Genomic DNA, 17937 nt, shown 5'->3' on the forward strand with positions numbered 1-17937 from the left:
TTTGCTGAATTCCTATAATGTATAAAAGCATTGTTAAAAATGGCAGAATAACTATAAGACACAGTGATTAAAAAAAAAAAGGAAAAAACAAAACCCTGGGCTTGCAAGTGATATATGGAAACAATATTAACTGATGATTTTTCGTTTTTCAAAATATACTGTCCTATCTTTCCAATAAAAGTGAATTGTTCACATATAAGCTTACTTAGCAAACATGAAATGATGAGACTTTGTATCCTCCCAGAAGAAGCAATATAGAGGACGCTGGATGTAGATGGACTGAACTGGAATCCTGCCTCATATAACTTAGCAGCTGCATGACTTTAGAAATATAACAACTTATTGAACTTAGGTATCCTCATTTGTAAAATAGTGCCTACACTATGGGGTAGATTATATTAGTTAATATCTGTGTAAAATGCTTAGGATGGTGCCTAATACAAAGCCAGCATTATAAAGTACTACTTTATTAATATTACAATTATAATCACTAATCATATTGTTATTTCTTCTCTATCTGGCGGTATTATACAGTTAGTCAAGTCCTGATTCTTTTGGTTAAAGACACAGCTACCCTCCATGACTCAAAAAAAAAAAAAAAAAAAGTACAGTAGCATATTACATTTTTAGTATTCTACTAACACCAATGTCTCAGTTTCCAAAACCAGAAAGTTAACAACTAAAATGTTCAGCTAGGCTCCATGATAATATTTAATCTCACCTATGCTCTGCTGATGAACATTTATAACTACTAAAACTAACCTCTAACAAACAAAAGCAGACTCTTAATTATAGAGAACAGATAGCTACCAGAGGGGAGGTAGGTTCAGGGATGGGTAAACTAGGTGAAGGGGATTAAGAGAACCCTTAACTGAATAATGTATAGAATTGCTGAATCACTACATTGTATACCTGAAACCAATATAATATTGTATGTTAACAACACTGGAATTACAATAAAAATATAGGGACGCTTGGGTGGCTCAGTTGATTAAGCGCATGCCTTTGGCACAGGTCATGCATGATCTCAGGGTCCTGGGATCAAGTCCCATATTAGGCTCCTTGCTTAGTGGGGAGCCTGCTTCTCCCTCTGCTTGCCGCTCCTCTGGCTTGTGCTCTCTCTTTGACAAATAAATAAATAAAATCTTTAAAAATAAAATAAAATAAAAATATAGGGGCACCTGGGCAGCTCAGTCAGTTAAGCAACTGCCTTCCACTTGGGTCATGATCCCAGGATCCTGGGATCGAGGCCTACTTGGGGCTCCCTGCCCAACAGGGAGCCTACTTCTTCCTCTCCCTCCCCCTGCTTATGTGTGCACGCATGCTCTCTTGAATAAATAAAATCTTCTAAAAAATAAAATAAAAATATAAGTCTTTTTAAAAGTAATAAATTAAATAAATAAATAAAATTACTCTCTAACTTTGTGCAGCCAAATCAATGATAGGGTGCAAAAATTAATGTGATTTTGGCATTTATACACAACAAAGAAACCTTTAAGATGTAATTAACTGAAGAACTTCTGAAACAATCTTCACCTTTATAGTCCAAGTTGTAAGGCTGAAAAGATGAACTCTAGTTCTCTCTCTCATTTCAAGTGATTTTAGTGCTTTTTCTTGTAATCCTATTACTCTTCATAAACGCTCCTCTCTAGTCCTCTCTTTTCTCCTCAGAGGGAAACAAATCATGTGGAGTAGTCTGGTAGGGAAATTTCTTAAGATACTGAGAACTGTATTTTCTAGAATTGATATAACATTATGTAACTTCAGTTTATACCAAGTGGAGGGTTTTCTATACCTAGAAATTCTTCTGAATGTACCAGTCACCACTTAACTGTAAAGGATAAAGAGGCAACTGTATGAAGTTAAATTCTAGAACTGTGTCGTATATCCAGTAACTGCAGATGTGTAAGATAGAGCCACAATAATTATAAGAATCATACTTAATAAACCATAATTATTAAGACCAATACGCATTAGGTCTCCTGGGATTGAGTTAGGTTTTCTTACCACATATGTTGCCATTTTTCATCATTTGCCTGGCATTAACAATTACATTATATAAGATTAAACATTTTTATGAAGCTGAGTAAAGTATTTGAAAGTCATTAGGTAGTATTTGAAATTTAAAGATGTCCACTCCAGAAATTAAATGATACAAAACCAAAATAATGCAGAATGAGATACAAAGGGATAACACTGATTTTAACTAAAAATCTTAAACTTGTAAGTTCAACTTGTTCAAGCTTCACATAATCAAATATGTAGATACTTACAACTTTCTCCTCTGAAGAAAGGACACCCTCTACTGCCACTATCTGGTATTGCTTATGTTTTAAATTTCCCACAAATTTCCGAAGTTGCTTGAGATTGCTAGCCTCCATGTCTTGCTTTAACAGTTTCTGCATTTCTCGAGAAGGACATCCAGGATCAAATATTAGTAAACATAATGTTCGATTTTTTCTCTCTTCAATTCCAACAACTGTGCGACTATGACCTATCAAAAAAAAACCAAAAAAACCAGCTATATATGTATGTGTCCTATCTATTGCTATACATATAGACATGTTACTGAACATACACACACACACAGTATATATATTCTCTGCAGTATGTGCACATGTGTGTTTAGAATAGAAATACAGTCAGTCCCTGTAACAGGTACTCTCTCTCTCTGAAGACACAATAGTTTTAGTTCTATTTCCTAGCCTTCAGTTTTCATTTACTCAATTTTTCTTTTCTTAAAAGTTTCATTACAAAAAACTCTGTGTCTACTGTGCCATATTATTTTAGTTTTCCTTTCCTAATCCCTTGATCTTTCTTATCCAAATTATCTCACAAGAAAGCATTTGAAAATTACCTACCACAGAACAAAAACTCTCATGAATCCAAAAGGTTAACAAAAGTAAATTTATATATACTAGAATTTCAATGGAAAGGGCTTAACTTTTACAGCATGTATTCCTAAATGATGAAACTCCCAACATTTACTTCTCCTATTTCTGTTGCTTCAAATCATCCATTCAACAAAATTTATCAAATGTCCATGTGCCAGGTACTATTCCAAGCAGTTAGCTTATACAGAAGCAAATAAAACAAACATTCCTGCCTTCATGGAGTTTTCACTCTAAAAGGAAGGAATATAAACAAAGTAAATAAATAAGCATATTATTATGTTAGAAGCAAAAAAATAAAGCAGGGAAGAGAAACAGAAAATGCCAGCAGTGAGGGGTGGATAACAAGATGGAATTTCAAATAAGGTGATCAAGGAAGGCCTCACTGAAGTCTTAGGTGAAGACCTAAAAAAGTAAGGGATGAACAAGACAGAAGAGTGAACTGGGTGGCCCTGAAATAATATAAGGGATAGCACCCTTCACTACCCAGGAAGGTACCAATCATAAGGACAATGTAGCTCTGAAAATCAGACTAATGTCACAATACTCTCCTCTTCCCTATTACCTGAATCTTAAAAGAGCAAAAGTCAATTAGTTTTCCTGTAAAGGTATAAGCTATACTTATTATCTATGAGTTATACCAACCTTGATGCTGAAGATAGATTGGAGGTTTAGATGTACACATTACTTTTGGACTCCCTTCTCGGTCTGAAGAATAATAGTTCAATATCCATTCAAATAAACGAGGATGTGTACCCAAAGGACCAGTTGACTTATGAAAATCAACTATGTGGCACCTATAAAAAAATTAACAAAATGGACTGTTTGTAGAAGAGTTTTTAAAACTTTCACCAATTGAGTCATCAAATACAAAGAAATTTTAATTTAGAACTAATTTTATCTCATCAGTATTTTCTTTTTTTTTTTTTAAAGATTTTATTTATTTGACAGAGAGAGATCACAAGTGGGCGGAGAGGCAAGCAGAGAGAGAGAGAGAGAGGAGGAAGCAGGCTCCCTGCAGAGCAGAGAGCCTGATGTGGGACTCGATCCCAGAACCCTGAGACCATGACCTGAGGCGAAGGCAGAGGCTTAACCACTGAGCCACCCAGGTGCCCCCATCTCATCAGTATTTTCTTAAGAAGAAAATAAATATAAGCTCCATTATGTATCCAGAAAAATGTCATTTTATGACGAAATAATTATTCAAATAATTTCATAAGACTGATCACTGATCTAAAAGTTACATTTTCTGACACACATAATCCCCATGAACAGTAAATAAGGACCATACTTGGTTTTTAAAAGTCATCTACATGTAATGTGAGACACAACTTTCATTCTAAATTCTCTAAACCTGATGATCAATTAGAAGCTGACTTCTAATTTTAATTCCACAATAGCCATTCACATCTATCAAAAATATCCTGAGTATTTTTCCTGTTGGCTCTCACAAATTCCAATAACAGACAAGAAAAGAATACCTACAAAGATCTCAAAAAACCCTGTATGGACTTCCATCTATACATCTATCTATCTGCTACTTGGCACTAGACTACAGTGGTATTCCTTCCACAGAGGAAGTCAACCTTGAATAAATCAAATTATTTTAACCAGAAGCACTATTGACAGTTCTCAGCAACTATTTTTAAAAGGTCAGGTATAAGCAAGGGGCGCCTGGGTGGCTCTGTGAGTTAGCGTTCTAACACTTGATTTCTGCTCAGGTCATGCTCTCAGGGTTCTGGGATCAAGCCCCATGTCAGGCTCCCTGCTGAGTAAGGAGTCTGCTTGAGATTCTCTCTCTCCTTCTGCCCTTCCCCAACCTGTGCATGTATGCTCTTTCTCTCTCATAAAGAAATAAAATCTTAAAAAAAAAAAAAAAGCTCGGTTATAAGCAATAGCAATTAAAAAGTTTTTCTTTCACTTTAAAGTATAGGACAGATATCCTGTCCTTCCTTGTCTCTCTTGACAAAAAAAGTCTCCCAATACACTAAAATTATAATGGTTGCTATCCTTAGCCTCAGCAAGTTTAGTGTTGAGGCTAACTTTCAATTGATTACTATTGAGTTTTATTTTTTTAATTTTAATTTTTTTTTAAGATTTCATATATTCATTTGTCAAAGAGAGAGAGAGAGAGAGAGAGAGCGCACACAAGCAGGGGTAGCAGCAGGCAGAGAGAGAAGCAGGCTCCCCGCTGAGCAAGGAGCCCAATGTGGGACTCGATCCCTAGACTGCGGGATCATGACCTAAGCCGAAGGCAGACGTCCAACCGAGCCACCCAGGTGTCCCTACTATAGAGCTTTAAACACTGAAATGAACTTCTGAATAAATTTTTTAAAAAGCAGGTACCTTTCAGGTTAGAAATTGACTGCATATTTAGATTTAGAATCTGAATAGTACCTACAAATATAACTCAGAGAGTGAAAGACATTTAAACAAGTAGTAAACAAATTCAGAGCACAGTATTAAAGAGGCTTTACTAAAAAATTAAACTGTTTCAAGCACCAACAGAAAAAGCTGGATATTACCAGGTATTTTAGACAGATATTTTCTTTTCCTTAAATATTATTTGAAAATTCAGTATATGATATATAGATGTAATCTGAAAATGTGAACAGACTGGCAAGAAGAAAAGAAGAAATAGTAAAGTTAGAAGACATTAAAAGTCCTTTTGATTTAAATAATTCAAGAAATTTATTAGACAAGGTTTTCCTATTTGTTTTCTTTTAAAGATTTTATTTATTTTGAGAAAGAGAGCATGAGTGGAGGAAGGTAGAGGGGCAGAAGAGAGAGAGAATCTCAAGCTGAGACTCCACACTGAGCAGGGAGCCCCATGTGGGGCTCAATCTCACAACTGTGAGATCATGACCTGAGCTGAAATCCAGAGTTGGACGCTTAACCAACTGAGCCACCCAAGCACCCCCAAAGTTTACCTATTTAAAACTTAAGAAATAGTTTTACCTCTGAACCTAATCAATTAATGTGATAAAAATGATATAAAACAAATATAAAGGAAAACAGAGCCATGAAGCTTAAAGGCAAACTTTCCCTTAAAAATGATCTTAAGCATCTATCTCCATTCCCTCTTGAAAGCCCAACATCATCATACTGAAGGAGAAAATGATTCAAACAGCCAAAGACAAAGAGAATGGAGACAGCCCAAATTGTCCTGTATTTTTGGGAAATGAAAAGCAGAAAAGGAAACATAAAAGTGAATGGAAAAAACAGACAATTGTCTTAAAATCCAAGAGATGCTGGAAGCTCAGAGGCACTAGTTATTGGGGAGAGTAGTAATGGGGCTATAACGTCAAAGGAATTGAAAACTTGCATAAGAAAGGCAAATTACTGCTTAACTAACCCACTCCATCAATGCAGGAGCTCCAGGCACGAGAGTGGAGAACTCTTCTCTGAATGGCTCCAAGAAAAGATCTCTACCTATATTAAAATTTCTGGAGTTCCCCAAACAAATAGCAAGCTTCCACCCAAAACTCTATAAATGGAGTCTGCTTATCTGCAAGCTCCAAGTAATCCTATAGGACCGCTGATCTTTTAGTGCTTCATCCTCACTCTAGGAATGGACAACTAAGGACTTAAAAAAAAGTTAGAAGAAAGACTTCAAAAGACTAAAATAAATAGATGTGAAAACAAATTAACATGGAAAAAACCCACAAAATGCAAGGAACAGAAAGAAAGAAAATGTTGGGAAAAAATTTGCAACCATAACAGACTATGATGCTATGAAATTACCCCTTAAAATTAAAAACATGATTGCTAAGATACAAATTTCAATAAAATAGTTGGGAGATAAAGCTGAGAAAATCTACATAGTAGAACAAAAAGCAAAGAGAAAAAAAAAAATGACCAATAAACTTAAAAAGTCAAAGGAGTTCAGTGGCCAACTACCAGAAGTTCAGAAAGAAGAACAAAGAAAATGGAGGGATTGTATTATCATTAACCTCTGAGCTCTAACTACATTCCAGCCATAGTTCTAAGCTCTTGATCATCTCAATATCACTGCAACTCTATGGAGCAGTTACTATTTACATGTTCTTTTTATCAATGGTGGGACTAGACTACAGACAAATTAAGTCATACAGCCAGCCAATATGCAGGAAAACTAGAATCAGTTGTAGGAAGCCTGACTCCGAAGTCTAAGCTCTTAATCACTACACTAGGATCTTACAACTCACAATTCTAGATTCAAAAGGAAAAACAAATGCCTAATACAATGAATCAAAGCCCCATGGTGAAATTTCATAATAGCAGGACTAAGAGATGATGCAAAAAACTTTCAGAGAAAATAAATAGGTTATACAAAAAGGAATGAAAATCAGATAACATCTTACCTTCTCAATAGTAACACTGATTGCTATAAGTTAACAGAGCAAAAACTTAATTTGATATGAAAATGATTTTAAATTTAGAATAACACAGCCACCCAAATGATCATTTAAGTATTAAGGACCAGGCACCTTTTTTCAGGAAGCTTATTAAAGATGTACTTAAGCAGGAGAACAATCCAAAAAAGATAGACATGGAATCCAGAAAAAAGTCCAGGCTCCACTTCAAGAAAAAAATGAAGAAATGCCACATGGTTATAGCTTTGAAGGGGATTTAGGAGACCAGAGCAAAGACAATAGAGAGCTTCAAGGAAGAAGTGTCCAGGATAGGAGTGCCTCAGATTACATAAGCGGAGGTTGTGAAAAAGTTTGAGACCATGATGTAGTCAAAGAGGAAAAAGGAAAGAAAAGACGATTCTTAACTCAAGGAAAAATTTTAAAAGCTTTTCGGGAAAGTAAATAAAATTAGCAATGAATAATATTAATACAGTCATGATGTAAACTCTGACTTTAGCAAATAAAAAGTGAGATTTAACCAAATTATAAGGACTGAGGGTGAACACAGGTGGGAAACGTGAGGGAAATGGAACAATGTCTAAAACTAATAAACCAAGAAAAGAAAAGGAAGAAAAGCCCTGAAAGCACATTATTCAGAAACAGTGGAAGTAACAGCTGCCTCTGAGAAATCAGACTTGAGAATAGAGAAGAACATGAGATAGGGACTGAATTGGTTTTTAGCATAAGCCTTTCAGTGCCACTTAAATTTTATTTTTTAACTATCCTTTGATAAAAGAAAAAAACAACATGGAAAACTTCCCATATAGGACAATAACCTTAACCTGGGTTTTCAGGTACATACTTTACCCTTAGGGAGGTCAGGAGTGTGTATACTTCACATGCTCCGATCCAGGCCTTTGTTCCCTGTAACCTGTTATTAAGTTGAGAGGCACCCTGAGGATCAAAACCTTCCTTCCATGCATCTTCAATCATAGACTGAATTTTTGGAATGCAAGGAATTGACATACCTAAAATTATACAAGCAAACATATTACATGACAGTTACTGAAGTACTATATATTACTTCATTCCATATTATATGTACAGTTGATCCTTGAACAATACAGGGGTTAGGGACACTAATTGCCTGCAGAGTCAAATATCTGCTATAACTTTTTGCTCCCCCAAAAACTTCAAACCTACTGTTGACGGAGAGCCTTACCAACAAACATAAAATGAAGAGTTGATTAACACGTATTTTATATGTTATACATATTGTAAACTGTATTCTTATAATAAAACTAGGAAAAAGAAAAAAGAAAAATTATAAGGAAAATACTTTTATATTAGACTGTAAAAAATCCATGTATATGCAGTGCACACTCATGTTCTTCAAGGGTCAACTATGTATCAGCAGACAAGTTAAGAGAATTATACTTCACATACCTTTCAGGCAATCGTCATAGGCATCATTTTGTAGTAATGATGAAAGTAGCATCTGGAAATTTCTATAACCACAACCCCAACCTTTGTCACCAAAAGATGAATGAAAGTGATCCACCCCTGTGGAAAGCCAAACGCGCCTCACATCTGTAGCAGCATTCTGATAATATCTATAAAGTGCTTCAATAATTCCTAAAATAAAAAAGAGACTTAGAAGATTTAGAAGGATAAGCTATCATCTTTTATGGCTGTCTCATATATTTCTAATATTAGTCTCTTCCTCAAGTGCCCCATCTAAATCCTGTCAATTCCATCTTCTTTATCTTTTTACTGTTATAACCTTAGTTCATGTCTTGTTACCACTATGCAAGTTTTCCTAACACTAGTGTATTACTTATACTAGGACAATGGTGCCTTGCTGTCTAAGTAACATGGTCTTAGCAACCACATTATATAATTATATAGTACATATATAATTATATAATTGTATAATACATATATAATTATATAATTGTATAATACATATATAATTATATAATTGTATATACAAATAAAAGAAAAATTTCCTCATAATAAAATTTTTTATCCTTAGCCCCTAAATCTCTTTAGATATTTTCCAATATCTTTTGTTAAATTATAATCTATTGTTGAAAAGAAATAATAGCTTTAACTAATAGCTGCTTCAATTAATATTTGCATAACTCACAAAAATAAAAATCTTTGCCACATAATCATTGAATTTCAAAGCAGTTTATAAAAAGGACATAGTACATAACAGAGCAGTATTCTTTAACCTCCTACAGATATATCAATATTATAACAGCTATACATACTCTACTACATTCTACAGTAATTCTAAAACATATGCACAAACAGAAATTAAAGGGTAACATAAATTAAAAACAAATAGAAACTCTAGTATTTTCTTCTTGTATACCCTAATAGCTCTTAGAATTCCAGATCGGCTGAATGTCCTATCCCACAGAAACCTTTTTACACAGAGACCTTTGAAGAAATATAAAGATGGCCTTCAGAAACAGACTAATGGATATGAAAATACACGGCACAGGGAATCACAGATAAGTGGAGAAAGTACAGAGTCACTTTCCTTTCTTATTGCTTGAGATGTATAAGCAATCTTATACATCTTATATAAAGTCTTATAAATAAGACCTTATAAGTACTGTTATAAATAAGGGGAAAAATTGAATCCACACCTTCCTTCTCTTTCTCTCTCTCATACATACATATGTACTAATAAATTCCAAGTGAATTAAAAGTAGAAATATGAAAAGCAAAGTATAAATGTTTAAAGAAAATATAAAGAGATAGTTTTATGACCTCAAAGTTGGGGGATTTCCTTGAACAAGACACTTAAGATATAAATAAAGACAAAGACAGAAATTTGATTATATTCAAATTTAAAACTAACTAAAGATACCATACATAAAATTTAAAGGCAAATTATAGATGTTGAAGAAGGTATTTGTATTTCATATAATCAACAAAGAATTAGTGTCCTGAATACTGAAGGAACTCCTATAAATCAAGAAGAAAAAGACAACTCAGTAGAGGGCAAAAGAAGGGAATAGGTTATTTACTGAAGAAACTAACTCAGGGGTAATGAGGAAAATGCACATTAAGTACTATCATTTCAAAAATGAGTGGCAAAAATTAAAAAGTGTCACCATACAAAGTGTGAGTGAGAATACAATGATGCAAATGTAGATTATGATCATTTTGGAAAACAATTCTGCAATAACTTTAACAAAGTTAGAGATATACATGCCCTTTAACCTTGTATTTCCAGTTCTGGTTGCATTACAGAAAAACTCTTAAAAAAGACCTCTTGAGGGGCGCCTGGGTGGCTCAGTGGGTTAAGCCGCTGCCTTCGGCTCAGGTCATGATCTCAGGGTCCTGGGATCGAGCCCCGCTTCCAGCTCTCTGCTCAGCAGGAAGCCTGCTTCCCTTCCTCTCTCTCTGCCTACTTGTGATCTCTCTCTGTCAAATAAGTAAATAAAATCTTTAAAAAAAAAAAAAAAAAAAAAAAGACCTCTTGAGAAAAGGGAGTAAACTGAGGGTTGCTGGAGGGGAGGTGGATGGGGGATGGGGTAAATGGATAATGGACATTAAGGATTAAAAGAAAACCTGTTCATAATTTGTAAGAGTAAGAAACTAGAAACAACCTAAATGTTTGTCAACATGAAAACAGGTAAATAAGTTGTGTATAATTCTTACAAAGGATATCAGAGTCAAAATGAAGTACAGCTATAAGAATCAACATATCTGAGGAGACCAAATAGGAACATATGTATACCAATTACACATATTTTAAATACATTAAAATATTACATATTTTTATGGATACCTACATATATGGTAAAAGCATTAAAATACATATGAGACTGGTAAATACCAAATTAAGGATATCGGTTCTCCGTGTGGGTGAGGAGGGATTAGAATCAGAAAGGGATGCACGTGGGATTTAAAATACAGATGAAAGGTTTACAGCTTTAAAATAGTAAGATTAGGAACCTCTTTAGTAGGAACAAAGCTGTTTCCATATAAATTTTTTTTACTATACTAGTGTACATTAAAAAAATACCTTAAGAAATATCAGGGAAAAGGCATTCTTTGGAGCAAGGCAGATTTGATTGTGAATACTAGCTGGGCCAGTAAGTAGCTATGTGGTTACAGTGAGAAAGTAATTTAAGCTATCTAAATCACAATTAACTAATCCAGAAAAATGTAACCGTATACAAGTGAATGTCTGTTTTGCAAGTTAAATGATGCAGTATATATAAAGGTCTTAGTGTCTAAAACTATACTAAAACAATATAGTAGCCACTATCTAAGTATGACTATTAAACATCTGAGATGTGACTTATCCAAATATAAATACTCTGTAAAGTGTAAAATACACATCGGATTTTGAAAAATGTACAAAGACTGCAAAATATTTCATTAATAGTTTTTAATACTGATTATATCACACAGCATTGATCTCAAACATAGTAAACACTCAAAAAAAACTTCTAAAAGGCCTATTTTCAAATGTCAAGTAAATGAACACAATATAAAAGTAAATTATTTTTAAGTGGATTATTTAATAAAAATATAAAAGTACAAGAGTTTAAAAAAAAATTTTTTTTAATTATTTGAACAGTCTCACCTAAAAGTATATAAACTATGGATTATTAAAGTTAAGCAAATTCAAAAATTTGCTTATTATTATTACTTCACTGTTATATGAAATACTAAAATAATGATTTTGATGTTTAAGAACTCACCAGAAGTTTTTGTTTTTCCGTCATCAATACCAATAGCTAGCGATTCCATCATATCAGCTTTTCTTCTGTGAAATTCAGATGGATGCATTCTTCCCCTATTGACTTCTATTTCCATATTTCGTAGTTGCTGTTGTTTGTATCCTCCAGAATTATCTAAGCCATATTGTCTCTATTGAACATAAAAATGACTTACTTTTCATGTCCCTTAACTTCAATGAGGATGGAAACTTACTACAATTTTATTTATTTGGAAATGTATTTTGAAACATTCTGCTTTATAGACTTTCATACAAGATTAAGATTTTTTTATTAGAGATTTTTATTAAAGATTTTTCTTAAGATTTTTATTAAAGATAAATAACACACATACACATACACAAATCCCTCAGTTAGTAACAGCCTTTCTCTGTAAACCGCCAGGGCAAGAGATTTGCTTTCATTGTAGTAGGAAAAGTAGACTATCCTGTCTTCCTACTAAAGGTACTAAAAAAGGCAGGTCAGTTCTGAACATAGAACTGATTTATTTAAGAAAACTTGTCAGTACTTATTATTTGTTCCCAGGCTAGCCTATTAAGGCCTACTTAATCCACAATTCATTCAGGCAGTAATTCTACATAGTAAATTAACTTTTTTTTTTTGCACACTGATAGAGAATCTCCAATTATAAAACAGCCTCCAAGGAAAAAGTTTTTGAGATCTAAAGAACTTGTGAAGTTACTTCACAAACGCATTTAAATACTGGAAACTTTTCGTATTTATAATGTTCAAAATTATATAAGACAAAGAAAACTTAGGAAAAGCCAACTTTTTTGCCTCCTCTGAATCTTGGTGGGAAAATGTTTTACAAAAAAATGAATCACTAAGGAGAAAAATAGCTTAAGTTAGATACTCCAAATAGAGAATTACATGGTCATGCGTGACATATCTGAACAGAAAAACTCAGAAGTGAGTCTGAGAAAATTATGATATGTACAATGCACATTAGTACATTAAAGGTTTCGAAAAATCTTGCAGTATACAAATGTATTTAACTGAATACTTTCAAACCTCTTCAATCATAAACTTTTTTTTCAAACATTATCCTATTAGCACACAGAAAGAGAGTAATTAGAAACTCTGAGTGTTATTAGCACAGTTAATAGTTCACAGAAAATTAGGACTGAAAAAAATAGAAATAATCTATTAAAAATGTACATGCACTGGGGCGCCTAGGTGGCTCAGTGGGTTAAAGCCTCTGCTTTCGTCTCAGGTCATGATCCCAGGGTTCTGGGATCAAGCCCCGCATCAGGCTCTCTGCTCTGCAGGGAGCCTGCTTCCTCCTCTCTCTGCCTGCCTCTCTGCCTACCTGTGATCTTTGTCTGTCGAATAAATAAATAAAATCTTAAAAAAAAAAAAAAGTACATGCATTAAAAATATATTAGATGCCACCAGTTTAGTTCAGCAGATACCAACATCAACCCAAGATAAAGTCTCAAATGTCATCAAAAATAGATTTTCCATTAAACATGGCTCTTTTTAAATGCTTGAATTGCAATCACTAAAAGAATTTAATACTCAGACAAGAGATATTAATTCTAAATTTCTTCTTTTAAGTATCTATACAAACGCTTAAATTCTTTGTTTCCTAATCTGCCCTATCAATTTAACATAGGTTTGAATCCAGGTTTTACCACTTAATATAGCCTGAACCTGAACAAGTTACTAGCTACATAAGCACTGTCTCTGCTTCCTCATCTGTCATTTAGGGAGTTGCTGTGAAGATCTTAAGGTACTATATGTGAAGTGCTTATCCCAGTACATGACCAGAATGAGTAATTATAAGTGGTAGCTGTTATGAACTATAAAATGTGTATGCAAAAAGAGTATTTTGTGTATCAACAATGACGAAAATAATAGGCTGTAGTCTCGACAGCATGTTTGAAAAATAAGAACTCTACCAAACCAAAATACTACGATTGTTATTAATCTTCATACCTGCAGTTTCTGAAATTCTTTCATTTCTTGTCGTGATTCCTCAGATCTCTTCTTTCTGTCTTCTTCTTGTTGAAGCTGGTGAGCCAACTCTAGATCTCTAGAACACTGGACTCTGTCTATGCCTAATATATATTTTTAATGTTTAGAATAAATTGACTACTGAATTTAAATCTCACTTATTATATGTTTAACTCATATCTTTTAAATGGAGTAAATGCCATTATTTTGATATGTACTCATGACTACGATGTCATGGAAACATTGTTTTCTAGCAGAACTTGAACAGCTTCTGTAAGGGTAGAACCTCCACTTAAATCACTAATATACACTGAATAGGTAGGCTGTGACAAGCATTTTTCATTAATTGTCTCATTTGATCCTCATGACACCCTTAGGAAGTTATGTATTATCTCCTAAGGAAAACAGAACTTAGAAAAATTAAGTAATATTCTTCATTGGTGCTCCTTATTAAAATAAATAAGGAAACCTGGCTTTTAAAATAAACTGGGGCAGAAAAGGAAATAATGAAGAGCATAAAAATATGTTTGCAAAGTACAGCTTAATTACAGTCTGGTCGCAAACAAATGGTACAACTTTGCAACATATTGCCCTGTTTCCTCTCTACCCAGTATCCCACAGATCCATTAGTCAGTGGCTTCTGGACAGGATCTGGTCTCCCTGACTTCCATTTTGATATTTGAATTATGTATTTGAGTATTCTTTCTCTTCTTTCAAATCTCCCAGTCTCTACTCCATCTTCCTATTTGGTCCCCACTTCCAACTGCCAAGGATAAACAAATTACAACTGATTTTTAGCATACTACTGACACTATCTATAGTGATTTACTCAGGCCATATCTTTCATTATTTACCATGGGCTTACAGAATAATTTATGTACCCATACAAAGCCTATTATAAACAAAAGAATTATCAGACATTCAGCTTCAGAGGGGTATTTTCCCACAGTAGTTAGCAGAGAATCACTGGAGAAGAGGACTATTCGATCTTTGCTCCAGTGATTCCCATTTTGGGATTAGACTGAGTGAACAAGGAATATTACTCATGAAGATCACTGACTGGTATTAGGATCATTAATACTGGATAATGAAGACCCCTGAATTAATAGGAGATATCAATGTACCTTAAGAAAATGAAATCCAGGAGAACACAATTGGTTTCTCTTAGGGTCTACTTTATATTTTTTTCATTGGGATTATGAAACTCACAGAATCTTTCCACTTCTAAGGCACGATAAGGATTACCTTATCAATGCCACTATTCAAAAACATAAGGGACAGAGAAAAAACTATATAGAGTCACTTACAAAATTAATAAGCAGTTAATATAAGAAACTGGACAAACTGGAAATGAACTTGAAAAACATTTAAATCATACAGTTCGTATATTCTTTAAAAATCATATGTGCCATACGGCAGCTTCCTGGTTCCACAACAACTTTTGCTGACCTGATGCTAAATCTAGTTATTTCTAGCTGCTGAAAGAATGGTCTCAACTTCATCAAACAGATTTCTTAAATTGTACAATTTCATTGTCTTCTGAATATTCGTGTTCTGGGGAAAAACTCTAGGGGCAAAACCACTAGTTTGGTTACTGCCCACAGTAGTTCATTCTATACAACTTTTCTGTGAAACAACTTCTAAAAAGAAGCTGAAGTCATATTATAATTCTTTAAAGGGACAAATTTATTTTTAACCAGTATGCTTTTTTCCCTCTTTATTACTACTCTAAAACTTAGATATAACCTAGGAAGCAGAAATTAAATCAAGAGATTCTTATTTTTAAACATATCAACATACCGTGTCCAAAGCTGCTTTCTTCCAAATGTAAGTCAACATGTTCCTGGAGAATAGGGTAATTTGTACAGATGAGCCCACACATAGGACAGTCATACAGAGGTTGATCATGGTCTGTTTTAGAGATATAATTCAGTTGTTTTATTTTTAAAACTTTTAGATTTTTTCACCCTAAGTCAAAGATTATCCACTGTCCACTAACCTTATTAAATAAGAAATAAGTAATAAGTAAATAAGTAAATAAGCTTTTCGTAGTTGGATTTAAAGCTATTTTCTACTTTTAGGGTCAAAATGGAAGACTGAGCAGAAGCACAAATCTCTCTTACCACTATAATAAAAGAAAAAACCAATAACAAATATGTGGATCTGTAGTTAAAGCAAGAAAAGGAAAGTATAAAGGAAAATCAAAATGGTAAGTAGGGGCCAGTCTATGCATGAATTTTAGGGGTTAAATTATCAGCACCCTCCTTCCAAACTAAGTGGTGAGGTACAAAATTCAGCATAAAGCCTTCAGCGTAAAGCTTGGAATTGGGATCGTACTGCCTAGTTGGAGCAGGAGATCAAAGAGCTGCACCCATCAAGCAACATGGCAAGCAGATAGGTGCAGCTTGCGCAGAACAGAAGCAGTACCTCTGTGTAGACCAAGACCTGACTGATATTGGGCACAGAAGAGGGACACTGAGCACTACAGCCGAACAATCCATACATGTAAGGTCTGCTCTGGAAGTGGAATAACTGTATTCAGATAGTAGCTGAGACTGCTAGATAGCTGTTTACTTCCACAAAGTGAACATGACTGGTCTCATTTTAGATGGATCAGCTGACCTTAACTGAACTAAGTTAATCTGACATGTTTGGAGAGACACCACAGCCAAAAGACTTAAAATTAGTTTATATATCCTATGGTAGTGAAAATGGAAACCAAGCTATTGCATTACCTACTGATGTTTTTTCCAAGGTAAAATTAATTCAAACAGAGAAATTAATTCAGCACTTTGGTGAAATCAGCCAGGACACAGGTAAGTACTATTTTGGAGATGAAGATACACTAAAGGCTTTGGAAGTGGGAGCTGTAGAGATTCTAACGGTTTATGAAAATCTGGATATAATGAGAAATGTTCTTCATTGCCAAGGCACAGAAGAGGAGAAAATTGTCTAACTGAAGAAAAAGAGAAGGATAAATCTCATTTCGTGACAGGACAGGAACATGAACTGATTGAGAATATGTCCCTCCTGGAATGGTTTGCTTAAAACCATCAAAAGTTTGGAACTACACTGGAAATAATCACAGATAGGTCATAAGGAAAGATCCTAGTTTGTGAAAGAATTTCGTGAAACTGGAGTACCTCATAATACTGAGTTGATTTCCATGGAATGGAATATCAAGGAAGAGATGATGAATTTTTTTACTTTGATGACTAGTAGGTAATTGACATGGTCCAGAAAATGTGCCTCACCTGCAGCAGTCAACTCAAGGAACATAGCTCTGGTAGAATCAAACAGATCCCTGCCTTACAACCGGGCCATTTTCAGAACTTAACCCAAGAACACTGGCTACTGAAAACAAAACCAAAACAAAACCAGATGCAACCCTATATTTGGTTTTGTCATGGTGTCAACATTGCAGCCTACGACTACGTTCCTAAATGCTACTTTGGACTAATTTTAAAAAGAAAGGCAGTTTTTACTTTTACTTGATGACCAAATTGAGTGCTCTTATATTTTATGAAAAATTTTTTTAACATTCATACATTCAAGCAAACATAATTTAAGTGCTATAAATCTTCAAAAACTAATAGAAGTGACATCCTTAAAAAAGAAAGAAATGTTAGAGCTCAAACCCTTGGGCTTATTAACAGGCTGGACATGGCTGAGGAAAGAATCTCTGAGTTTAAGGATATGACAAGAGATATTTCCCAAAATGAAATGTAAAGACAAAAAGATCCTCCCCAAACGTCCCCCAAACATAACAAACAAACAAAAAACAAAACAAAACAAAAAAACCCAAAACCCACAACCTACAAAAACTGTGGGAGAACTGCAAAAGGTATAACATACACAAGATGGGAATACCAGGAGAAGAATGAAAGGAAAAAAAGTATTATTTAAAGCAATAAGGTCTGTGAATATCCCCAAGTTAATGTCAGACATCAAACTATGGATCTTGGAAGGTCAGAAAACACCAAGCAC

The 17937-nt window shown here is 34.1% G+C and overlaps 1 protein-coding gene across 3 annotated transcripts in view; it reads right to left on the bottom strand.

Annotated features, from left to right (window-relative positions):
• The window catches only part of LOC111147697 (zinc finger with UFM1 specific peptidase domain), a 28824-nt gene that overhangs the window by 1651 nt on the left and 9236 nt on the right, over positions 1 to 17937 (bottom strand). Inside the window, exons 3-9 of one of the 3 annotated variants that reach the window (XM_022503928.1) lie at positions 15751 to 15861; positions 13933 to 14054; positions 11959 to 12127; positions 8672 to 8860; positions 8088 to 8253; positions 3537 to 3688; positions 2274 to 2494 (exon numbers count right to left, since the gene is read on the bottom strand). In XM_022503928.1, the coding sequence (XP_022359636.1) occupies positions 2274 to 2494; positions 3537 to 3688; positions 8088 to 8253; positions 8672 to 8860; positions 11959 to 12127; positions 13933 to 14054; positions 15751 to 15861 (1130 nt within the window). The other 2 variants (XM_022503927.1, XM_022503929.1) reach the window with 2 other exon arrangements.

This window comes from Enhydra lutris, unplaced genomic scaffold (assembly GCF_002288905.1).
Source record: "Enhydra lutris kenyoni isolate GAN:26980312 unplaced genomic scaffold, ASM228890v2 scaffoldscaffold17, whole genome shotgun sequence".
NCBI lineage: Eukaryota > Metazoa > Chordata > Mammalia > Carnivora > Mustelidae > Enhydra > Enhydra lutris.